The sequence below is a fragment of the Urtica dioica genome, chromosome 7 (assembly GCF_054948205.1).
Source record: "Urtica dioica subsp. dioica isolate 48M chromosome 7, U.dioica_male_clone48M_v1_H2, whole genome shotgun sequence".
In the NCBI taxonomy this organism is placed as follows: domain Eukaryota; kingdom Viridiplantae; phylum Streptophyta; class Magnoliopsida; order Rosales; family Urticaceae; genus Urtica; species Urtica dioica.
Window position 1 is genome coordinate 32,115,808 of NC_142762.1, and position 26,326 is coordinate 32,142,133.

Below are 26,326 nucleotides of genomic sequence, written 5' to 3' on the forward strand. Positions count from 1 at the left end.
TAATTTTTTTTTTTTTTTTAATTTTTTCATATCCCGATGGGTATTTCCTATTGGACATATCTAACACTAATTACAAATATGTTGGAAAAAAAAAAACACAACACACACAAACAAAACTGATAAACTAAAAAATAACTAAACAAATAGAAAGCAAAATAATATTAAAAATAAAAAAGTTAAATAAAGATAAAACCCCAAAAATATCTTGATGGAAATAGCTCGATCTTTCTTTCTCTTAATAAACCTGAAAATATAGTATAATAATAAGTTAATAACAATACGATATAGCAGTATTGAAGTTCAAGAATAATAAGCTTAATCACAATTCACAAAAAAATGTACTTACTTAAAATAAATAGCAACCTATTGTCGGTAATATATTCCAGCCAGAGCTAAGAAGCAACAATTTCGAATATTTTTTTTCCCGTAAGAACTTCACAATGTAACTCTAAAATATCCAGTCTCTCTTTTTCGTTTATCTATCAACCATATTTCTCTTTTGCAAAGTTATCATGGTATCAGATGCTTAATATTTAATTTTCGCTTTCGTTCACCGTTGATGGTCATGAAATTTAACATAATGTTTGTGACACATAGTCGTCCATTATGAACTGTGGGGATGGTGTTTTGAGCAATTGCAGTTTGTCTGTCGAGTGAAGAGATGAGCTGCGAGTTTGTTATCCTAGCGCTGCCCATCCCTGCCGAAAATGTGTCTGTGCCTGCTTCAACTGTTGAATCATCACAAAATTTGAACATAATGTTTGTGACAAGCAGAGGTAAATTTTAAACTTTGGGATTAGAGTTTCGAGCGTTTTAAGTATGTATGTCAGATGAATCACAGAGCTGCAAATTGTTTGGGCAATTTTATATCGCATTGAGTATTTCGAATTAGGGTTTTTTGAGTCTATGGTAATGGTTATTTGTTTCTTTTGTATTGGGTACTTTGCAGTGGGTTGTTATGTATTTTGTGTTGCGTTATTTTGGGTGTTTATTTGAGGATTTAGTATGAGTCAATTGGATACTTCACATTGGTTGTTTAAGTATATGTTTGGTGATTTTACATTAGTTATTTGGTCATCGATTTTTGAAGAGGGTGCTTGGGTGTTTGCTTGGTGTTATCGCATCGGTTGTTTGAGGATTTCAAGTTGGTCAGAGAGATTCAAATTGTTTATTTAGGAATATCACATCGATTTTTTGGTTTGTTTTGGAGATTCACATTGGTTGTTTGGGGATCTCGAATTGGTTGTTTGGTCGGTTTTGAAAATTCACATTGGTTGTTTGGAGATTCAGATTGGTTGTTTGGAGATTTTCCACATTGATTGCTTGAATCTCTCACACTTTCGTTTGTTTATCTTTATGTTTGATAAACTCTCGATGTTTACTGTTGTAGCATCGTGATTTTGAAGGGGGGGAGGGGCCATATGGGCTCGAAATAAAGGCATTGACATCGACCAAGTATTGAGTGACAACGTTGGTCTAACTTTGCATGGATTATCAAATGATGGAGTAGTGATGTTGGTGATTTTGATGGATGTGATGGTATTGGGGTTAGTATTGGTGGAGTAGCGAACTTGGCACCGTAGGATTACCTTACGAGTTATGATATTTGGATTATGTAAGAAGGCTAACAAGCCACACAAGATCCTGATCACAGGTCAAGCCATCCAGGATATTCTAGAGGATCACGATAAACTCAAAGTTCATATTGTAGTAGTCAGGGCCAGACGTACTAAGAGTCCAGGAGGGCCAAGGCCCCTATTACCTTTTCCAAAAAAAAAATGGTTTTATAAGAAAACAAAAAAGTTCTATAGCAAAAAGTAAGTCTAATAACTTGCTTAGTTGGTACAGTTGATACAACAAAATTATAAATTCGCCCAACTCACTTTACACAAATCATGAGTTACAAAAAAAAAAAAAAAAAAAAAAAAACTAGTGTCTAAGATAACTTACTTATTAACACTTTTCAATATTCTAGACAAACTTAATCAATCATTCTTGTTTTTTTCTTCAATGGCACCGAAGTCATGATCATGGACTACTAAAAAAAATATAAAAATACACAGCATTAATTTTTATGGTATATCCGGCAGTTTCGGATCATGGATTGAGTCGAATAACACACCTTCTTCTAACTATCATGTATATTGTCCTTTTCATTCTGTGTTGAAACACAAACTGTTTAGTAGTTTAGTTGAGATTTTACAAAAAAAAATTCAAATATTATTAATAATAAAGAGTATTTTATTTCGTTTTTCGATACAAACTTCACACAAATAAAATTTGGGAGAAGACTTCTGAAACGTCTTTATAATAAAAAAAAATATAATTTTTTTTCTTAAGAAAAAAAAAGCACTGAAAAGACATATCATATGACACGGTTATAAATTGTAATTATAATTATCCATCTTTATATTAAATAGATTATTAATGTAACTGGCGTTTCAATATAATATTTTAAAGAATATTATTCTTGAAATTTTTGTATTTATATTAATATTTTTTATTTTTTTTAATTATCTCCCCCTAATTTGATTTCTGGCTCCGCTTTATGTATTATCAAGACCATGAGTGTAAGATGTCAGCTTTGATACCGTAAAGACAATAAGGTCCAGATAGGCGAGTTTGCAATACTGTTTGACTGAAAGTCAAGACAACCAATTGTGACCGCTTGATTTGTGTATATATCAAACTCATAAGTTAATGCACAGTTTGTTAGTTGCAACCAATTCTAACAAATTGTGCCAACTAAGGAAGACTTAATACAACTAATTTCAACCTCGGCAAAGCCTCGATACACTGAGCTATGTTGTCTAATAAGCATAATTTAGTATAAAAAATCACATAAAAATGTAAAAATAATCATTTACATATCAATTCCTATATATTAACAAACAAATAAAAATAAGACACGGTAGTTGCTATATGACTGTGACTTACCTTACTCAATTCAACATGCTTCTCTATTATATAAATATACACTAAATAATACATTTTTCTCGACTTTACTCTCTCTCTCAAATAAACAGTAACACGACTATCTCTGTAACATAGAAACCCTAAAGTCTCTGCCGCCGCCCCTCTGGGTTTTGATCGCCGGCTCTAGGCAATCCAACGACTCAGGTCCAACCCAAAGGGGAAGACCATACGTTCTCTGCGTGCTTTCCCTTCTTTCCGGTGAATCTACTTTCTCCATGGTCGGCGTCGTCTTCGTCACCGCGTGGATCTCTTTTTCGGCGACCTTCTCCTTCTCGCCTTTTGCTCCGTGTGGATCTCTCCTTCGCCACCAGATCTACACCTCATCCGCCACTATATCTGCAACCAAATCCGTCGTTGACTCATTGCCTCGGCTACGGCCTCTCGTCCGACAAGAACCTCCGCGTCATCCCCGACAACGTTCCATTTCCGCTTTCCACATTTCCATCGTTTACACTTGTTGGAGTTGTTTTGCATTGTGGGTCTGAGACTCAGTGAGTGCACGAATTTTAGGTCTGGTTTAGGATGGTTCTTTTGGTGGTGGTGTGTTTTTTAATTTTCTTGTTTTTCTTTACTTTTTGTATTGTGAACTTGGATTGGTTTGGTGTTATGTTTTGGTTTGGATTCGGGTCAGCCGTCGTCCACATTCTCGTTCGGAAAACGTTGTTAGACTATTGCATATACAGCTTGAAGTCCCGTTTTCAATTTGATCAATGGACTGTGTTTGGTTGGATCTCTCAACTATCCTTGAGGATATCCAAAAGAGCTTGATTTATGCTCTTTTCTTTATGTGTCTCTTATGCGCAAACTAGACTATTATTTTTATTTGGCGTTAATGTTAGCATTAACGGTATATCTTTACTGATCTAGGTCTCCATTACTCCTTCAATTTATAAGGTATAATGTTGTATTTGCGCGATTTATTTTCATTTTCTAATAGATGGTTCCGAGAATTTTCTTATATATATATACACACTAGGTGATGCAGCACGTGAGTAGCACGTGGGTGCGGGTGCGACTGTAACTGGTAAGAATTATATGTAGCACATATAAAGTACACAAAACGATGTTTACAACTTAATGAAAAAAATATCTCCTACAAGAGGTCTCTTTGAAAAATGGTCATCTGTCATTGCAATCAAAGTTTTCATATCTTCAACTTATAAACATGATTAGAACATAAATCCATATTGCATTTTACTTGGTTAACGAGTTCACAACCACAAAATGGTTTCTAAAATATGCATCTAAATACTTCTTTTGCCGAGTAACTAATAATTAGCATTTACTTGTTGGAGCTCTTACTGCCGATGGACACATATGCACAGCTAAGTTGGACTTTTTGACACGAAAACTTGGGTATTGCATCATTTCCTTCTATGGCCACTTTTGATGAAAATGATCGAGATTGAAGTTATGAAGCTTCTATTGTTAAAAACCGAACCGCCCTCGATGAATTGGGGATGACGTGACTCAAATGGCCGTTGATGAAGACGACGACATATGCATAGCTCGGTGTAAGTTGGACTTTCTGACACGGAAACTTGGGTATTTCACCATTTCCTTCTATGGCCATTTTTTATGAAAAGGATCGAGAGCGATGTTATGAAGTTTCTATTGTTAAGGACCAAACAACCCTCGATGAGTTAGGGATGACGTGACTCAAATGGCCCTTCACGAAGACGACCAAGCCGTGAAAGATCGAAGCAAGCCATACCTTTTCTTGAAATAGCATTAACACTTTAATATTATATTGCTTCTACAATAAATGGACATATTCATAATATAAAAGGGCTCGGAATTAAGAGACCATCAAAACCCAGGGGCGGTTAGATGTAAGTTAACACGACTTTTTTTTTTAATCAGAGGAAGTACTCTACAATAACTTTAAATTGGGCAATATAATATATGTTCACCTGAAAAATTAGTACAACAAAATCTCACGAAAGACACAAGGTACCGAGAACGCAGTTCCAAGGATTCCGAGTGTTTAGGCAAGACTTTTTCTAACTACAAACTAATCTCGTAGGAGAAAGAGAATAAATGAGGGATAGATGAAGATTATGGATAGTGTGTGAGCGTGTCCTCCTCCCTTCTGTTTGATCTTCCTCCTATTTATAGGTGCCTCATGCCGTGTCTATGGTCGTAGCATCGAGAATCGCGGGGTGATCAATCCCATGATCTGGACGGTTTCTTAATAACTGTTGTCGCTTCTCTAAGTAGTGGATGGTTATTCCTCAAATGCTCGATTTCAACCGTCGAGGTGTGTGTTTCGCTTCGATTTTGCACGTGTTTAATTTGTTTTGACTAGTCTTTGATCTATTATCTTCTCTTCTCCGCAAAGTTAACAATATGCGTATAGTTATCTTTATCTTTAGGAATCATTTAAAAAATGAATAGAAAGATAAAATTAATTCAATTCTATAAAAAAATAATATTCAATATTATAGATGCATAACAAACATAATATACAAAATGAGAATCATATGCATGGTATTGAACTCATTGTAAAGATGAATACGAGAATATGCACTACAATTGATAGTTCCTACATTAGTTCCATAACATCTGATAGTTTGCTAAATTTAGTAAATGTAACTCTGTACCTGATTAGCTAAATAACAACATAAGTTAGTTTTGTAATCATATACTTAATTATATATTTTAGACTCAATCTTAATCAGACTAAATAAATAGATCATTAGATTCAAATATACATTGTATGCAAGACAAATTTCTTCCATCAATCAAAAGCTTCACTTAAATCTTTCAAAAAGGAAGAAAAAAAGGCACATAAGCTCGTGTGTTAGCTTCTAGTTCTCGTTTCTTCAGATTTTTGGTGATCGGTACATGCTTTAAAAAAACAGTGAATTAATCAAAATCTAATGATCAGAATGCATTTGTGAATTCTAGGAACAAAGTTCAATATGTGACTCATTAAAACGAAACGTCACAAAGATTAAAGAAATATCAACATGTAAATGATTATGTTCAATATGTGAATGCTTTAGATTAAAGAAAAAAAAATCTGATCCAAGCTGTGAAGAAATCTCATCTTTAGACATTGTTGAAGCGGTAGTGAGGGTCCAATGGCGCCAGATTTTTTTTAATAGGAAGATAACAGTTCACAAAAGACAATGAACTTCGAACTGAAATTTATCAACAGAAAATGAATCTAAATTCACAAAAGACAATTGTTAGGAGAATCTATGATGTCTGGTTATGGGACATTGAGAGTTGGAGACTCTATAGTTCTTCATAGGTATCTTCTAAAGGTACTGAATTGACCAATGCACTTCTAGAGACAGAATAAGAACAAACCATTTAACCTCTTATGTCTCGGAGTCACTATGTATGAATTGCATCATGCTTACCTCAATCCTGAAATGAGACATGTCATTTCATAGCTTACGTACTCTCATTTGAGAAAGTTAGAGCTCTAGACTCACTATGTGATATAGACAAGACCTATTGGTGAAGTATAAAGTTATGAAGATGTCATGAACAACTTTGTGAAGATCTCATAGATATGGAATTCATGTACAAGATTGCTGAAATGCAATGTATATCACCTCATCCTTTGTTCCTTGGAGTGTGAATAAATGAAATGGCCAGTGTCCAAATTGAGTCCTGACTCTTTTGGATGAAACAATGTGACTTGTTAGCTCCTCGTCAATACATTGTTTCTAACTTATTCACAAGCGACAATGGAGTTGAGGAAATAACAGCTAGAACGGTAAAATGGTAATTTCGTAAATCCCGACTAGCTGATGATATTCATGAAGGGTAAACATAGATAATATTCAGTGGATCCGCTCATCATAATTTGGTTGAATTCTTGAGTAGAAAATAAATTTGAACCGAGAGATTTTCAGTGTCAACTCTTTAGTGGAGTCAGTTGACATTAAGCTAGAACTTGGAAAAGGTTTGTGAACTTTTGAGTCCAAGTATGCTAGCTCAAGTTTTGTTCATTTGGATCCATGAGGTCACTACCACAAGTCATTAGAGTAGGATTAGTTAAACATGCAAGTTAAGTCAAAACAAGTTCAAATGTTGAACTAGACAAGTTTTACGAAAATTGTCTAAAGGGTAATTTTGTCATTTTGGACATAGGATGGTATGAATGTCAATAAAAAAGTTTTTTTACAATATCATATGATGACAATGAAACATGTCACACGGCCTTATTGAGAATTTGGGCCTTGAGGATTGAATTTCATTTCATGGAATTTTATGTGAAAATTTTAAATGGGCTTTTCTTATGTTGTCATGATGACAAATAAAGAAACATCTAGAAGCATGTTCTAGAAGGCCTATTTTCGTGCACCATCATACAGAGAAATAGAGTTTATTTTGTGCATCAATGTATAAAGATACTTGCCAAAAGAAAAAGAGGAAACAAATTTGCTTCTAGAAGCAACAGCATGGACGGCCAAGGGAGAGAACTAAACAAATGAGGAAACAAATCCAAGAGCCTTGATGGCTAGGTTGGACGTGCAAGGTATAGAAAGAGGAAACAAGGATTTGCTCATGAATATGTGATATTCAATGGAAAAGAGGAAACTACATTTTCAAGGCAAGCCTCCTCCTATAAATATCCCACCTCATTCATAATTCACAACACACAATTTTAGGGATTGAGAGCTTCTCTCTCTAGAATAGTTGGCCACCCAACCCTCTCTCTCTCTCTCTCTCTCTCTCTCTCTCTCTCTCTCTCTCTCTCTCTTCTTGCTCTTTTGTTTTTGGCACCTAGGTCCTCATTAGACCTAGCGTTTTGTTTTAGGTTTTTGGCTCAAAGACTTGTTCTTGAGTCATAGTGTTTAAAAGTGCCCACACACTAAATCCTAACCATACTCAAAGACTCTAGTGGTAGAAACTTTTGTGGTTAATCACAGGTTCAAGAAGACTGGTAGGAGAGGCGAGCTGAGTGGGGAGACGAGCGTTTCAACCTTCCTAAGGCTTCTCAACGTTCAAGCTCCATTCAAGGTTGGTACCGAGTGAAAACTCAAAGTAGTTTTAAAATTTTAAATTATACGCTCATGCACTTTGTCTAGGTTGTCAAAACGTTTTACGAGTTTTTAAAGAAACTTTTTATATTCCGCCGCTTGCTAGAAGCGATAAATCTTTTCTTAATCCTAGATCTATTCCAACATACACATGGGTGGACTTTATTCGTGAAAAATCTGACACTTTTGCTGATTTTGAAGCCTTATACAAGAAAGTGCAAAGTGAGAAAGGTGAAAACATTGATAAAATGGTCAGAATTAGAAGTGATCATGGGAGGGAATTTGAGAACAGTAGTTTCGCTAACTTTTGTATTGCAGATGAATTCTCTGCTTCCATTACTCCTCAACAGAATGGGATTGTAGAAAGAAAGAATCGTACTCTTCAAGAAATGGCGAGGGTAATGATGCTTGCCAAAGACATTCCACTACACTTTTGGACTGATGCACTCAATACTGCATGCCATATTCACAACCGAGTTATCATTTACCCAGGTACTACTGTAACTCATTATGAAATTTGGAGGGGGAGAAAGCCCAATGTTAAATACTTTCATGTCTTTGGCACTGTGTGTTATATTTTGGCTGATCGAGATCTTCGTCGGAAGTTTGACCCAAAGAATGATGAAGGTATCTTTCTTGACTACTCTAGAAACATTCGTGCTTATCGTGTCTTTAATAAGCGAACTAAATCCATGATGGAATCCATAAATGTTGTTAATGATTTCCCTGATGTCTCTGTGAGTATTGATGATGAGGATGATACTACCCCTCAGTAGCACAGATGTCAGTACAGATGTTGCTTAAATATCAGACGACATTCTTTCAGAAGATGATTCTCCTTCTGAAAACTCATGCTCTGACAAGGTAACTGAAGCTTTGACTCAAAGAAGTGCTCCTTCTAGGAGAATTCAGAAAAATCATCATGTTGAAGAAGTTATTGGTGATGTTGAAGATAGGGTACGTACTCAGACGAAGAATCCAGTCAACTACAGAGAAATGGTTGGTAATGTCTGCTTTGTCTCTAAAATCGAATCTAAAAATGTTACTGGGTCTATTGATGATGAATATTGGATTAGTGCTATGCAAGAAGAGCTTGTGCAATTTAAAAGAAATGAAGTGTGGGAATTAGTTCCTAAACCTGAAAATGTAAATTTTATTGGAACTAAATGGATTTTCAAGAATAAATCTGATGAGCATGGTAATATAACTCGGAATAAAGCTAGACTTGTAGCGCAGGGTTACACACAGATGGAAGGAGTGGACTTTGATGAAACTTTTGCTCTGGTGACTCGGCTTGAAGCTATCAGATTGCTACTTGGCATCTCTTGTCATATACACTTCAAACTCTTCCAGATGGATGTCAAAAGTACCTTTCTGAATGGGTATTTGAATGAAGAGGTGTATGTTTCACAATCAAAAGGCTTTGTTGATCCTAACTCTCTTCAGCACATGTACAAGCTTAGAAAGGCTCTCTATGGTCTCAAACAGGCACCTCGTGCTTGGTATGAAAGACTGACTCAATTTATTGTATAGAATGGGTATGTTCGTGGAGGAGTCAACGAAACTCTGTTCATAAAGAAGGAAGAATGAAATCTCATGATTGCATAGATTTGTGTAGATGACATTGTATTTGGAGGGATGTCGAACAAGATGGTGGACCTTTTTGTGCGACAAATGCAATCTGAATTCGAAATGAGTATGGTTGGTGAGCTCAATTTCTTTCTAGGTTTTCAGATCAAACAAATGGATGATGGAATCTTTATATCTCAAAGTAAGTACGCCAATGTAAGTCCAGATCTACTGTGTAACCTTCTTGTTAGATGATGTTAAGAATAACAAGACGAACAACAAGCAATAGGTAATGAAAGCAAGTAAAGAACACCAAGAAATGGTAACCCAGTTCGGCCTCAAATGCCTACTCTGGGGGGATATCAATCCCAGTGAAAAGAACAACTTCACTAGACAATACGCTGAGTGCACATTGGAATACAATGGATGGTCACCTTCTATTATTCCTAACTCCATGCTATTTCTATGGTGTTGTTAACCTAAGCTCCCCCTAGGTTTGAGCTCCCCTCACTTTTCACTCTTACACTCTCTCATTGTTTCACTTCATTACAATAACAAATGCCACAACAACAACTAAAAACACACTAGGTAAGACTTCGCCGGACGAGAGTCAAAAACCTAGAAAAACAAACACATGCACTCTTCAAAAGTTGGTTTCGACGGTAAAGTGTGTTACATTATCCTAGGGTATGACATTCTCTTTTATAAGAGACAACAAAAGAGAATGTCATGTGATCGGACACCAAGACAGATGGCGCATATCAGGACGAGGACATCCAAAAAGCTATCAGGAAGGCCACGTCGAAACTTGGTCGTACAGCAACAATAATGTTCTGTACGATGCTAGAGATATCATCAAAGACAATAGAGTTGCCTGAACCAAATGGCCAACTTAGTGTAACTACAATCTCTCCCTTTGGCTTTGAGAAGGAAAAACTCTATCCTGCAACAACTGAGCCCTCAACAACGCGCTGCAAGATTCACTCATGTCATAGTGACTGACAGATAAAGGAAAACGAACAGACCACACTAATATATAGCATTGTATCAGTTTTAAAGCAGAGAAAAGAGTTGCAATTGACTCCACAATATAAAGAAGAACTGTATTTCCCTGTCTACTGCAAAGTTCGAATATATTGCAGCAGGCAGCAGTTGCACTCAACTCTTGTGAATGAAACTAATGCTTGCTGAGTATGGTGTTGGGCAAGATGTCATGACACTGTTTTGCAACAACATTAGTGCTATCAATATCTCTAAGAATCCTGTTTAACACAACAAGACTAAGCACAAAGAGATCAGACACCACTTTAATCGAGACCTCGTGGAAGACAAGAAGATTGGGCTCGAGTACATACACACTGAAAAACAACTAGCTGAAATCTTCACTAAGGCATTGGATGCTAATCGATTTGAGGATCTTCGATCCTCACTTGGGCTATGTATTATTGATCTATAGCAATTACTGGGTCCAGTCATGTATTGCTCTTCAAAGGCCTTTGATTATTTTGAGTTATTGTGTCTGAATAGTTAGTTGTGGAATTTCTTCTATATTTATTCATGGGCCCATTTATCTAGTTGGCCCATTCGATGCGCGTGCAGGGCTTTAATGCCATTTTGATTTCGCTACTTGGGCTTGAGTCATCTGTTGGCCCAGTTTATCGCACGACGTCGTTCGAAGCTTTGTCGACTCCCAGCTCATGCAATTGACGGTTTTATTTCGAGGAAGTTTGGGAAGTTACTCTTTTTTTCAAAATTATTGAGCTTCAAAATCCCTATTCTTTCGTCATCTCTTCTTGTGATTTTTCTGGTTAGTGTAACCACCCCTTTCTTCGGTTTATATTGTGGAAGTTATCTTGCAAATTTCGCCAGAATGGTTGGAACAAGAAGTGGGAAAAAAACCTCTTCCATGGCGAAAAAAAAAGTTGTCGCGAAGAAAACCTCAGATTTTCAAATCACCCAACATGGGGTTCGTGTCAAGGGAATGTCCTATGGGAAGAGTGTCGATGGTCAGTCCAGAGGTGCTCAACCCAAGAAGACTCTTCCTACCAGAGAAAATGTTCTTGCCAAAAAGAAAGTTGAGAAGTTTGCGCCTAGGAAGACTGCCTTAACAAGTCAAGATGTTACTGGGCCCGTCTCTTCCAGTGATTCGTCTGATAGAGGAGATAGTGCTGAAATCACCAACAGGGAAGACATTCCCTCCAAGGAACAGGATTTTGCTTTGTCGAATGAGGCCCCTAATGTGAGCATTAAAGGTATCTTTGGTTCTGTTTTATTCCTGTGATAATTGAAAAAGAAAAGGAAGTCAGGAATGATGACGTGATTAATGAGGATCCATAACCTAGGAACATGAATACGGATAGTGTGGAGAGTGACCCTAACAGCTTAGGATCTCTACTTGTTTCCACGGATCCCCCCCATGCTGATGCCATCAGTGGGATTCTTGGTTTATCTCATAATGTCCCTGCATCTGTCTTACCTACCAATGTGAGGGTGCCTCCTAGTGATGTTGCTATGCAGATTAAGGAAGAAGTGATTGTTTTTGAAAAGATGAAAGACACTCGTGATGATGAAACTTTGGTGTCCTTGCATGCCAAAAGGAAAGAAGTAGAAGAAGAGTATTAGGAAGAAACCTATAAAGGATAAGGGTCCTATGAAAGAGGTGGAATCAGTAAAGTCCAAGACTCATGAGAAGAAGAAGAAGAAGAAGAAGAGAAAACTTGTGAAGATTGGTTTGAATAAGAAGAAGCTGAGATAGAGGAACGCTGAGAAAGATGTCACCAAAGTTCTGGGCGACATTGACGAAGAAGAAGAAGTTGCTCGTCCCGAGAGCCTGTCCTTGGCTTAGAGGCCAAAAGCTCCCAAAAGATGTTCATCCTGCCCCTCTAGAAATTGTCTCCTTCCATGAAGAATATCGGGTAACGAAGTAGAGGTATATTTTGTTGGAATTGATCTAGGGTTAAGAAAAAGTTTAACGCTTCGAGCAAGTGGCGGAATTTAAAAATTTTCTTTAAAACAAGTAAAACAATTTTACTAACCTAGATAAAGAGCAAGTACATATAAATTATAACTATAAACGAGCAATACATGTTTACTAACCTTTGAGAAGCTTGAACGTTGAGAAACCTTAGGAAGGTTGAAACGTTCGTCTCCCATCGCAGCATGTCTCTCTTCTTTCCTCGGGAACTCGAGCAACCACGAAAGTTTCTATCACAATAATCACTCGACAAAGAAAGGAATTAGTGAGTGGACACTTTTAAACATGACAACTTGAGAACACGTCTCAAAATCGAAGAGCTAAAATACTAGGTCAAATGTGGACCTAGGTGCCAAAACAAAAACGAAAGAAAACTAGAGAGAGAAGGAGAGAAGGGCGGCCAATATTCTAGAGAGAGAAGCTCTCAATCTCTAAAACTTTTGAATGAATGAAATGTGAAGAATGAGGGCTCTATTTATAGGAGAGGTTTTACCTTCAATAATGTAGCCTCTTCTATAGAATATCACATATTCATGAGCAAAATTTGCTCTCCTTCCCTTTATTCCACACGGCCAAGAGAGCTTCTAGAAGCCCTTGTATTTGTTTCCTCTTTTGTTCCCTCCCTTGCCTTGGCCGAATTCCCTCTTGCCTCGTAGAGGAAATTTGTTTCCTCTTTTTCTTTTGGAAAGTATCTTCATACATTAATGCACAAAAGCTCTCTCTTTTTCTCCTTGGGTTGGGCGGCCAAGAAGGCCTTCTAGAAGCTGTTTCTAGATTTTCTTCACTTGTTCATGACAACATAAGAAAAGCCCATTAAGAATTTTCAAGTAAAATTCTATGGAATGAAATTAATCCACAAGGCCCAATGAACTTATCATGGCCGAGTATCAATATGTCATCATATGACATTGTCAAAAAATTTATTGACATTCATTTCATCTTATGTCCAAAAAGAGGAAACAATTTTACAAATTCCCTTACCTATTTTCGACGCTTCATGCATCATATTCTGAAAATGGTGGGACATCACTTTGTTCGCCGGCACACTCTCGTGAATGAAGAAACGACTCACAATTTTACCCATACGCTTCTTCAGTGACGTCTTTGCCTCCGGATTAAGGGTTGCTTGCCGTGCACTATCGGATCGATAAAGAGATGGTGCAGCCGTTGACGTCCCCCTTCCCAAATCACGATGCGATTGTGAACCTCCACCTGGACCGGATCTCCAATTTGCCGCAGCAGCTTCTTCACGACTTCTCTTCATTGCCTTGTAAAGGTCACGCTCCATCTCAGCATCGAAGTCTCTTTCTTCATCAACTGGACCAAGAGTCGCACGCATCTCTCTCATAATTGTCTCCTCCATGGTTTGTTTATTTTTCTTCTTCCTTTCCGCTTCTTGTAATAGCAACGTCATCTCTTCTCTCATTTCTGGTGGACACTTCTCACAACGCTTCACATTCTTATTGGGGTCATTTCCACTCAAATGAAGTTTCATACGAGTCATGCCTGTTGGAAATGATCTGGGGTTAAGAAAATATTTAACGCTTCGAGCAAGTGGCGGAATTTAAGAATTTTCTTTAAAACGAGTAAAACGATTTTACTAACCTAGACAAAGAGCAAGTACATATAAATTAAAACTATTAAAGAGCATTATTTATTTACTAACCTTTGTGAAGCTTGAACGTTGAGAAGCCTTAGGAAGGTTGAAATGTTCGTCTCCCCACACAGCTCGTCTCTCTTCTTTCCTCGGGAACTCGAGCAACCACGAAAGTTTCTATCACAAGAATCACTCGAGAAAGAAAGGAATTAGTGTGTGGGCACTTTTAAACACGACGACTCAAGAACAAGTCTAAGAGTCGAAGAGCTAAAACACTAGGTCAAAGGTGGACCTAGGTGCCAAAACAAAAACGAAAAGAACTTAGAGAGAGAGAGAGGGGAGTTGACGACCACAAGGTCTAGAGAGAGAAGCTCTGAATCTTTAACTTACGTGGAATGAGAAAATAATGAGAATGAGGCCTCTATTTATAGGGGAGAGATTACCTTCAATAAGGTAGTTTCTTCTTCTATAGAATATCACATATTCATGAGCAAATATTGCCTCTTTCTCCTTCCATTTAGACGTGCAACCTAATAGTGCAAGTCCTTGGATTTGTTTCCTCTTTTATCTTGCTTCTCCCTTGACTTGCTTGGTCGCCCATATTAACTTTTTTCTCATAGAGGAAATTTGTTTCCTCTTTTTCTTTTGACAAGTATCTTCATTTAAAAGAACAACCATTATAGAACTCTATACCCGTAACACTATCCGTTCTTTTAAGAGTTCTCCTTGGGTTGGACGTGTAAGCCTTCTAGAAAGTGCTTCTAGATTTTTCTTGATTTGTTCATGACAACATAAGAAAAGGCACATTAAGAATTTTCAAGTAAAATTCCATGAAATGAAATTAATCCTCAAGGCCCAAAAATCTTATTATGGCCGAGTGAAATTTTGTCATCATATGACTATGTCAAAAAATTTATTGACATTCATTTCGTCCTATGTCCAAAATGACAAAAATACCCTTTAGACAATTTTCGTAAAACTTGTCTCGTTATTGTTTTGACTTAGCTTCTAGTTTAACTATTCCTACTCGATATGATTTGTGACAGTGACCTCATGGATCCAAATGAACAAAGCTTGAGCTAAAATACTTGGACTCAAAAGTTCACAAACCTTTTCTAAGTTTAGCTTAATATCAACTGACTCCACTAAAGAGTTGACATTGAGAATCTCTCGGTTCAAATGAATTTATTTTCTACTAAAGAATTCAACTAAATTGTGATGAGTGGATCCACTGAATATTATCTATGTTTACCCTTCATGAATATCATTAGCTAGTCGGGATTTACAAAATTACCATTTTACCATTCTAGCTGTTATTTCCTCAACTCCTTTGTCGCTTGTGAATAAGTTAGAAACAATGTATCGACGAGGAGCTAACAAGTCACATTGTTTTATCCAAAAGAGTCAAGAATCAATTTGGACACTGGCCAGTTCATTTATTCACATTCCAATGAACAAAGCATGAGGTGATATACATTGCATTTCAGCAATCTTGTACATAAATTCCATATCTATGAGAACTTCACAAAGTTACTAAATGACATCTTCATAACTTAGTACTTCACCAATAGGTCTTGTTAAGAATCACATAGTGAATCCGAACTCTGACTTTCTCAAATGAGAATACATAAGATATGAAATGGCATGTCTCATTTCAGGATTGAGGTAAGCATGATGCAATTCATAGTAGTGATCTCGAGACATAAGAGGTTAAATGGTTTATTCTTATCTTGTCTCTAGAAGTGCACTGGTCAATTCAGTATCTTCGGAAGATACCTAGAAGAACTATAGAGTCTCCAACTCTCAATGTCACATAACCAGACATCATAGATTCTCCTAACAATCATACTGAGATCAATAGTCCTTTGATCCTTAGATTGTGAATATATTGTTTTAAGGAAACCATGAAGAGTTTGTTCATGCAAATCTACATTTGTCTCTTCATATGTTGTTAGGTTTGTTTATGGACTAAAGACTAAGGTTTTATCGTAAAGCTTCAGACAAAGAAGAATGAATGAACGTTTCAACTTTTTATTAATAAATAAGCAATTACAAGCAAGAGTCTTCGTGAGACTTTATTACATCTAATGTACAAAAGAAAAGACTACAACTCTTCTTGTGAGCATCATTGACAACAAACTCCCACTTGACTCAAAGAAGATGTGTGTAGTCATTCATCCCTAATCCATCTCGATGTTGGTCGAAGACCTTGTTCGCTAGGGCCTTGGTGAATGGATCTGCCAGGTTGTCCACCGTTGAGATCTTATTCACTTCCACGTCTCCGCGCTGCACGATCTCTCGGATCAAATGGTATTTCCTCTCAATATGTTTAGAACGCTTATGGCTTCGAGGTTCCTTTGAGTTAGCGACAACCCCACTATTATCACAATAAAGGGTCATGGGCTCGTCAACGTTTGGAACAACTTCCAAATACTTAAGGAATTTTCTAAGCCATACAGCCTCTTTGGATGCTTCACAAGCAGCCACATATTCTACTTCCATTGTGGAATCAGCAATGTAAGATTGCTTAATATTCCTCCACACAACAGCTCCACCATTAAGGATGAACATAGATCCCGAAGTGGATTTCATGGAATCCTTATCCGCTTGAAAATCGGAGTCGGTATATCCCGTCACAGTCAGGTCAGTACCTGAATATGTAAGCATCAAGTTCCTAGTTCTACGAAGATACTTGAGAACATGCTTAAAAGCAATCCAGTGCTCGGGTCCAGGGTTGGATTGAAAACGGCTAACTACGTCAACTGCGAAGTAGATATCAGGCCTAGTGCAAAGCATAGCATACATGAGACTTCCTACGGCTGAGGCGTAAGGAATTTTCCTCATGTCTTCAATCTCTTGTGCAGCCTTGGGAGACTGGTCCTTAGAGAGTGAGACTCCATGCCTAAAGCGTGTTTGGCCCTTCTTGGAGTCTTGCATCGAGAAGCGATCCATCACCTTATCAATATAAGATGCTTGAGAGAGCACAGAGTCCGGTTCTTCCTATCTCGAAAGATTTGGATCCCCAGAATGTACGCGGCCTCTCCTAGATCCTCATATTGAATTGCTTTGCCAGCCAGACCTTAACCTCAGATAACTTACCCATATCATTACCTATGAGTAATATATCATCGACATATAGTACCAGAAACACAACTTTACCTTCGTGCATTAACTTGTAAACACACGGTTCATCTTTTGACTACTCAAAGCCAAAGCTCTTTACAGTTTCATCGAATCTAATATTCCATGACCTAGATGCTTGCTTTGATCCATAAATGGACTTAAGCAATTCACAAACCTTGGTCTCTTGACCTTATTCCACGAAACCGTCTGGTTGAGCCATATAAATGCGCTCGTCAAGATTGCCATTCAGGAAGGCAGTCTTGACATCCATTTTCCAGATTTCATAGTCGAGAGCTGCAGTTATGGATAGAAGTATGCTGATGGAATTAAGCATCGCGACTGGTGAGAAGGTTTCTTCATAGTCAATCCCTTCTTGTTGGGTATAACCCTTAGCCACAAGTCATGCTTTGAACATCTCGACGTTCCCATCCGGACCCCGTTTCTTCTTATATATCCATTTACACCTTACGGGTTTAATCCCTTCGGGAAGGTCTACAAGTTTCCAGACTTTGTTGACATACATCGAGTGCAATGCATTTCAACATTCATGGCGTCAAGCCAAAGGTTTGATTCAGAACAAGCCATATCTTGGCTATAGGAAACAGGGTCATCCATGTCAGAGACGGCTACGAGAGTGTCTTCATAGGACATGTACATGTCAGGCTTTTGAGTAGCCCTCCCACTACGTCAAAGTACTACTTGACGAGATTCTGATGAGTTAGGTTGTGTTTCAGTTGGGGTTAGAACAGCTCTTACAGATGAGGTAGAAGCTTCATCACCCAACTTTTCTTCAAGCACAATTTTGCTTCTAGGTTTCACATCTTTCATGAAGTCCTCCTCAAGGAAACAAGCATTCGTGCTAACGAAAGTCTTATCGTCCTCGGGACTATAGAAAGTGAAACCTTTGGTTTCCTTTGGATAACCAACAAACAGACATAATTCGGACCTACTACCCAACTTGCTAGTCTTTTGCCTCAACGCGTGTGCAGGTCAACCCCAAATTTTGATGCGGCCAAGATTTACTTTACGGCTAGTCCATCGTTCATAAGGAGTACCAGGAACTGTTTTAGACGGATCTTGGTTCAGAATGTAAGCGGCTGTTTCGAGGGCATATCCCCAAAAGGAAAGAGGGAGTGATGAGTAACTTATCATTGATCTAACCATCTCCATAAGAGTTTGGTTTCTTCTCTCTGACACTCCGTTTTGTTGAGGTGTGCCAGGTGCGGTAAACTGAGAAGCAATACTTTCTTCTTTAAGAAAGTCATCGAACTCTCCATACATATACTCACCACCTCGATCGGATCGAAGGGTTTTGATCACTTTGCCAGTTTGCTTTTCCACTAAAGCCCCAAAGACCTTAATTACGTTAAAGGTCTCGGATTTGTGTTTGAGCAAATAGACAAAACCGTATCTTGAGTAATCATCAGGGAAGGTAACAAAGTATTCGTATCCTCCACGTGCCTGTTGACTGAACGGACCACATACATCAGAATGTACTAGTTCCAGCAACTCAGTCGCTCTTCGACCCTTATCGGAGAAAGGTCGCTTAGTCATTTTTCCTTTTATGCAAGATTCACAAGTAGGTAGTGAACCTATTGCAGAGGCTTGGTGTGGACCGTCCCTCACAAGTCTCTTAATCCTGTCTAAACTGATATGACCAAGTCTTAAGTGCCAAAGATATGTTGATTTTATTAGATCGGAGGATTCAGATAGTTTGATCCTCTTTGGCTACCTAACTAGATCATTATCTATTTCAGTGTCTAAAAGAGAAGGCTGAGTGGGATGAATGTAAAAAAGACCATTCTTCATACACGCATCAGTGACAAAAGAATTTGAAAAAGAAATACGAATTCCATTCTTTATAAACTTTAAATAATAATATTGCTCGAAAAGTTGAGCAACACATATTAGGTTTTTCCCAAAGGAAGGAACATAATAAACATTATTCAAATTTAAAGTGCGGTCTTCAAAAGACAGCGTCACGGATCCCACAGCTTTCGCAGACACCACGCTCCCATAACCCCATTTGAAGCAGAAGTCGTCATCCTCTAAGCTTTTGCTTTTCCTAAAACCAGTCAATGAGCAGCAAATGTGGTTAGTAGCAGCGGAGTCAATAATCCACAATGATACATTATCAGCTACTAAGCAAGCTTCGGTAACAAGTACAATACTTTTTTCATTGGTTTTGAGGTAGGCAAGACAGTTCCTACGCCAGTGACCAGGCTCATTGCAGTGGTGGCACTTGTCGTTAGACTTGTCCACCTTCGGAACCTTTGGCGTCTTTTTCTTCTTTTGAACCTTAGGTTGGTTCTTCTTATCGGCCTTGCGAGGTCTCTTCTTAGATCCAGAGGTGGAGGCAGTAGCATGTACCTCTCCTTAAGTCCTCTTTTTCTTAGTGAGTCCATCAGCGGTGTGAAACTCCTTCATAAGCTCGGTAACAGTGTACTCTAGCTTGTTCATGGAGTAGTTCAGCTTGAAGGTATCAAAAGACTCGGGGAGAGTTTCCAAGATCATGTCTATTTTAGTCTCCCCATCAATCTCAGATCCAAGGATCTCCATTTCGTTTAGATAGCTAATGATCAGCATCATATGATCTCTAATGGGAGTTCCAGCCTTCATGCAACAGTTCATAAACTGTCGGACCGCTTGTTGCCTTGCTTGATGTCCTTGCCCTCCAAACATCTCATGGAGATTGTAGAGCATATCGGCGGCAGTCTCGATGTCATGATGTTGTTGTTGCAACACATTGTTCATTGATGCTAAAATATAGCACCTTGCAATCTCATCGGATCGGAGCCAGGCCGCCAGGGCGTCTTTTTCCTCCTGTGTCGAATCGTCATTCGTTGAAGACAAGGGTGGTGAGAACCCATTTGTGCTTGTCGACAGTAAGGACTATGTCGGCGTAATTTTCGCCTTCGAGTTTATTCGAGGAAAGAATGGTTGAGAGAGGGTTGAGAGACATATTGCCTATAAGAGTTGAAAAATGTTTATGATTAGTCTTTGGTTTAGGATTTAAGTTTTTAATATTTGATAAAATCCAAAGGTGTTATAAACTAAATGGTAATTTACTCCCTCAAGAGAAGGCCGCAAAAAATCTCCATTTATAAGTAAATGACACGTCATTAATGCTTAGCCAAGATGTCAATACACCAATTTTGACTAGCCACCTTTTAAATTGGTTTGATCACTCATATCCTTTCGCAGAGCCTCAATGGATGATTACTAGGGATTGAGCCTAAGTGTGCAACCAACCACTTAGTCCAAAAGGTCAACTTTGAAAAAAAAAATTCCCCAATAGGAGGCCTTTTCTTCATCGTCTCACTCTCGAATGTAGCTCATTGAGCAATGATCAAAGCAAAAACGCCATAGAGTACTCCCAATTGAAGAGAGGGTCACAAGAGTGACTCTTAGTCTCACGTTAATTGCTTCTTTCATTAGTGTTGGGGATCGTGGGTTACAAACAACAAGTAATTGTTTCTCTCGGTTCAAATGAATTTATTTTCTACTCAAGAATTCAACTAAATTGTGATGAGTGGATCCATTGAATATTATCTATGTTTACCCTTCATGAATATCATCAGCTAGTTGGGATTTACAAAATTACCATTTTACCCTTCTAGCTGTTATTTCCTCAACTCCTTCGTCGCTTGTGAATAAGTTAGGACCAATATATCGACGAGGAGCTAACAAGTCACATTGTTTCATCCAAAAGAGTCAAGACTCAATTTCGACACTGGCCAGTTCATTTATTCACATTCCAAGGAACAAAGCATGAGGTGATATACATTGCATTTCAGCGATCTTGTACATGAATTCCATATCTATGAGAACTTCACAAAGTTACTAAATGACATCTTCATAACTTAGTACTTCACCAATAGGTCTTGTTAAGAATCATATAGTGAATCCGAACTCTGACTTTCTCAAATGAGAATACGTAAGTTATGAAATGGCATGTCTCATTTCAGGATTGAGGTAAGCATGATGCAATTCATACGTAGTGACCTCGAGACATAAGAGGTTAAATGGTTAGTTCTTATCTTGTCTCTAGAAGTGCACTGGTCAATTCAGTACCTTCGGAAGATACCTAGAAGAACTATAGAATCTCCAACTCTCAATGTCCCGTAACCAGACATCATAGATTCTCCTAACAATCGTACTGAGATCAATAGTCCTTTGATCCTTAGATTGTGAATATATTGTTTTAAGCAAACCATGAAGAGTTTGTTCATGCAAATCTACATTTGTCTCTTCATATGTTGTTAGGTTTGTTTATGGACTAAAGACTAAGGTTTTATCATAAAGCTTCAGACAAATAAGAATGAATGAACGTTTCAACTTTTTATTAATAAATAAGCAATTACAAGCAAGAGTCTTCGTGAGACTTTATTACATCAAATGTACAAAAGTAAAGACTACAACTCTTCTTGTGGGCACCATTGACAACATGTTTACCATAGGGCTGTGTTTCCTAAGAAAAAGTTGTCCAAAGAGGCTCTGATGATTTATGTGATTATGGAGCTTTCTGAATGATGCACAGCTGCTCAAGGCTGTCACATGGATAGGTCCTTTAAACAGCCACATTGCCCCGAGTTTAGAAAAGTCTATGTGCGAGGCCACTAGTTCGATGTTTTTTCTTCTGTGATCAACGATTTCTTGGGTCGTAGGAAGATTATCAATGCCGATCATCTCCCTTCTATGGATGTTGTGGCTAAAGAGGTCTCTAATGATGAGAAGAAGACTTGATCGAAGAAAGATTCTCTACCTTCGTCTACTCTTTCTGTCAAGTACTCCGTTCTGTACAGGATAGGTATCACCAAATGGGCTTCTTCCTCTCACGGGTCAAGCATCAAGGCGGATCTGGCCTGTCTCATCTATCAGATAGGTACGCGAGCTTTTTTTTTTTTTGGAGAGTTTCTTTTTGAGTATTTGGTCAAACATGTCAAGTCTTATGCTGTGAAGCTTCCTATTGGCTTTCCCTCTTTGATCTCTGGGATTCTGATGGCTAAAAAGAAAGAGCTCTCTAATGATGAGAAGAAGACTTGATCGAAGAAAGGTTCTCTACCTTCGTCTGATGTTTCTGCCAAGTACTCCGTTTTGTACATGATAGGTATCGCCAATTGGGCTCATTCCTCTCACGGGTCAAGCATCAAGGCTGATCTGGCCTGCCACATCTATCAGATAGGTACATGAGCTTTTTTATTTTTTTATTTTGGAGCGTTTGTTTTTTAGCATTTGGTCAGACATGCCAAGTCTTATGCTGTGAAGCTTCCTATTGGGTTTCCCTCTTTGATCTCTGGATTTTGTTGGCTCAAAAGAAAGACTTATTGCGTGCTGATGATATCATTGGGAAGACTCCAAGTGAACTCACCTTTAGTCACAAGCTGTTTGAAGGGAAACATACTCGTGATCTTGTCATGCCTTCTGTCGCGACATATGTCGCCTCTGGTGGAACGTTGAAAGTTGATGTTCTTTTCGACATTGTGCATAGTGACATTTTCAAGGCTCTCTATGAAGAAGTCGCTGCTCTCAAAGAGATCATTAAGACATCTACTCGCAGGAAAGCTGTTTATGAGGGTCTTATAAAGGTGATGACCCCTCCATCTGGTGTTGATGGTGCGTCTACCTCACAACACAGTCTGCTCAGCCTGCTTCAGAAAATGAAAGTAGTGAAGATGAAGATGAGGAAGAAAAAGAAGAAGAAGAAGATATGGCCGACAATGATGATGAGGAAAATGAAGATGATGACGATGAAGACTCTTTCGGGACTCCTACTTTCTAGAGTCTCCTTTTTACTTTGTTTTGTCTGTACTATCAGAATATTTGGTTTCTTTTTGTTGGTTTTGTTCTGGTTGATACACTTTTGGCTTCTCTTTGTGATCAGCCTCTGCTCTCTCTTCGGTATGTGTATTCAGACTTTGTTGATTGTGATGCTCTTTCTGTTGTTTGCTTCGCTTCTAGTGTGCTTGTTCAGATATTTTGCTTTCCCTTTTTTGGTTTATCCTTTCCTTTGGTATGTTTTTAAGGCAATCAGGGGGAGAGGTAGTCATTTTGTCATTTATTTTGACTTATTTGACTGCTAGTCTCTTGGTATCATGTCTTCCATCTTGATTGAGAGTGTATCTGACTGAGAACTGCTTTGGAAGTGCTTGCCTAAAAAATAGCAAAATAGGGAGTTTGTTGTTACATTATGTGTTGGCTTATTTTTTACTGTAAGTTGTTAAAGAAAGATGTCGAACAACATGCTTCAAGATTTGTAGAGACATCTCATTAGAACAAATAGAGGCATCCGGTGCGACGATTGTCGCACCTAATGCCCCAAAAATCGCACATAATAGTTTATTAGGTGCGACTTTAGGTGCGATAATGTCGCACCTAAAAGTCCGTCGCTAAAGGTATTAGGTGCGACATGTCGCACCTAAAGGTTTCCATATTAGGTGCGACATTATCCGGTACGAAATGTCGCACCTAATGCCCAATCTATTTTGCTGTCAAAATTCTTGAAATTGGCGGGTGATTTCATATCCGGTGCGACATGTCGCACCAAATAATCTTTCCGCCATTATATTCGGTGCGATATTCGGTGCGACATATCGCACCTAATCCCATTATTTTGCTGCCAAAATTCTTGAAATTGGTGGGTGATTTCATATCCGGTGCGACATGTCGCTCCAAATAATCTTCCCGTCATTATATTCGGTGCGAAATGTCGCACCGAATATGTTATTTTAATTTAAAAAAATTATAAATATATTAGAAAATTAAATCAAAATTAATCTATAATTAAATAAAAAAATTAATTAACAAAATTAGAAATTAGAAATAATATTCTGAAAATAGAATTCTGAATTAAACATGCAAATTCAGTCTAATAAAAACTAAAAAGTCAATTCCTAATTTTTTTTGCTATACAACTTATCGATAGTAGAATTCTCTCTACCAAATAAGTTAGTAGAACTTCGGGAACCGCTTCCTCGTCCTTGTTCGTTGTTGCCTGACGCGCTACCGCTCGTTTCGCCGCTTTCGTAAGGATGGTCTCGCAAGAAATCCATATAACCAGGCGTAGAACCCAGTGTAGAACCTGGCGTCAGCTGATCTGTGCCACCTGGTTGCGGTGCAGGCGGATGTTAGGGAGTCGTGGGAGGCTGGTTGTGCATCTCCTGCAGCTCAGCTTGTTGGGCATCCATCTGAGCTCGCATCTCGCTAACCAATAGATCGGTCTGAGATGACGAACTTGACGAGCCTCTATCTAGCGCTTGGGCCACACCCAGCAATGACCTTGGGATCGAAGGTCCTATCTCGACTTCCCAGTCTCTGCGTACCCCCAAAACTTCACGCATCATGTACTCCTCTGCATCTTCTTGGGAGATCACGGTGTTTTACTCCTCCGCTTGTCGTAAAATATCTATCGTCATGGCGGTGACTTGAACCTTCACAAAGAAACCACAAAAAATTATCAGATAAGAATAATTTAAGTAATTAAATATAGTAAATAAAACAAAGAACTTACATATTACTACTTCGTGAAGTCTGGCGTCCATGATCCCTTAGCGTCATAGTGTTTTTCTGACCATATCGCTAAAGCCGAGCATATACTCCCGTCTTCCTTTCACTGTACTTTTTCACCGTTAAAAAAGAATCATATATATATATATATATATATATATATATATATATATATATATATATTGCATCTTAATATTAAGCGACTTACGTTCTTCGAGCGATGACAAAAAAAAAACTAAGCGATCCTTGTCTTGCCTTCGTCTTCTTCTTCTTCGAAAATTCCCGGTTGCAGAGAGACTTCACCTGCGAGACATAAACTCATTAAATTCAATATTAAGAAATTCAAATAACCTTCGTAAGTTCAACTCATACCTTATGTTCCGGCGAGTCGAACGTCTCTATTGCCTTCAACCAAGCTTCCATGTTATAGCCTTCGGGAGTTTCGTTTTTAGCGAGATCCTTACTCCCGCAAAACGTCTTGAAGTAGAGCTGCGACAATCTCGACTTCTGGCCACGGCGCATCCTCTTCGCATCGCGAATGATAGCCATATCAATCTCGTTGTGAATAGGATCTACTGACACAAGATCGCCAGTGTCAGGATGAGCGTACACGAAGCGGTACTTGTTATGAATCGAGCTCATAAGAGCCGCCACACTCTGAGCAGGCACGTGATTCCAGCCAGGGAGGTCGACGGGAATGGTACTCTTGATTAGATTTTCGATGCGGTTTTGGAACGTCTCGATCAATGTGTTTTGCTCCCTTGCGTCTTGGTAGAACGCCTGATGTGTCTGATCGTAACAAACTATGTTCGCTCCAGGAGTCCCAACACCAGCTCTCGCGAAAACGAGGCCAGTTGTTGGTCCCCGCTTCTTCCTCGGCATCTGCGGGGGATCACGATCTCCTTCTGATGAGTCCTGAGGCTTTGCAGCAAAATCTGGATATCTCTCGTCTAGATTCTTCCACGTCGAACCATCCGCAGGATGTTGCAAAACGCTTCTTCCTTGACACGATCTCGTTCGTGCCACTGCATCTCAAGCGACATGTGTCGAGAAGCGTACAGTCACTTCAGTCGATCTTTCAAGGGAAAGTATCGCAATATCTTTTGTGATACATTCTTCCTGTTTGGTTTCCATCTGCTCTCATTGCAAATTGGGCACACTTCAGCTTTCTCGAGATCTCTTCGAAATAACACACAATTGTTGATGCACGCGTCGATCATATCGTATCCCATGCCGAAACGCTTCAGCTTCGCCTTAGTCTCGTAGTGTTTTTCCAGAATTCGGTTACCAATTGGATGAGACTTACTCAAGAGCTGCAACAATTCTGTAAACGACTTGTTCGTCCAATGGTTCGTGACTTTGATGTGCATCAACGAAACAAGGAAAGACAAAGACGAAAACTCTTTGCATCCAGGGTACTATTCCGCTTCCAACACGACGAATAAGTCTTCCACTTGCTCCTCTGCACACACTTCACTCGGTGTCGGATCCGCAAAGTCGTCGAAGTCCTCGTGATCCATTATATCATAGAGATCATCGTGCAATCCGTCGACTCATCTCTGGTTAGTTTTGCTGGCA

At 38.6% G+C, this 26,326-nt stretch overlaps 1 protein-coding gene across 1 annotated transcript; it reads left to right on the forward strand.

Moving 5' to 3' along the window:
• The first annotated feature begins 4,450 nt into the window (after positions 1-4,450).
• LOC149390856 (uncharacterized) lies at positions 4,451-10,426 on the forward strand. The gene is made up of 5 exons (XM_089619874.1): positions 4,451-4,490; positions 8,181-8,471; positions 8,791-9,177; positions 9,706-9,764; positions 10,235-10,426. Exons 1-5 carry the CDS (start codon positions 4,451-4,453, stop codon positions 10,424-10,426), a joined length of 969 nt encoding a protein of 322 aa, XP_089476000.1.
• Positions 10,427-26,326: the final 15,900 nt, after the last annotated feature.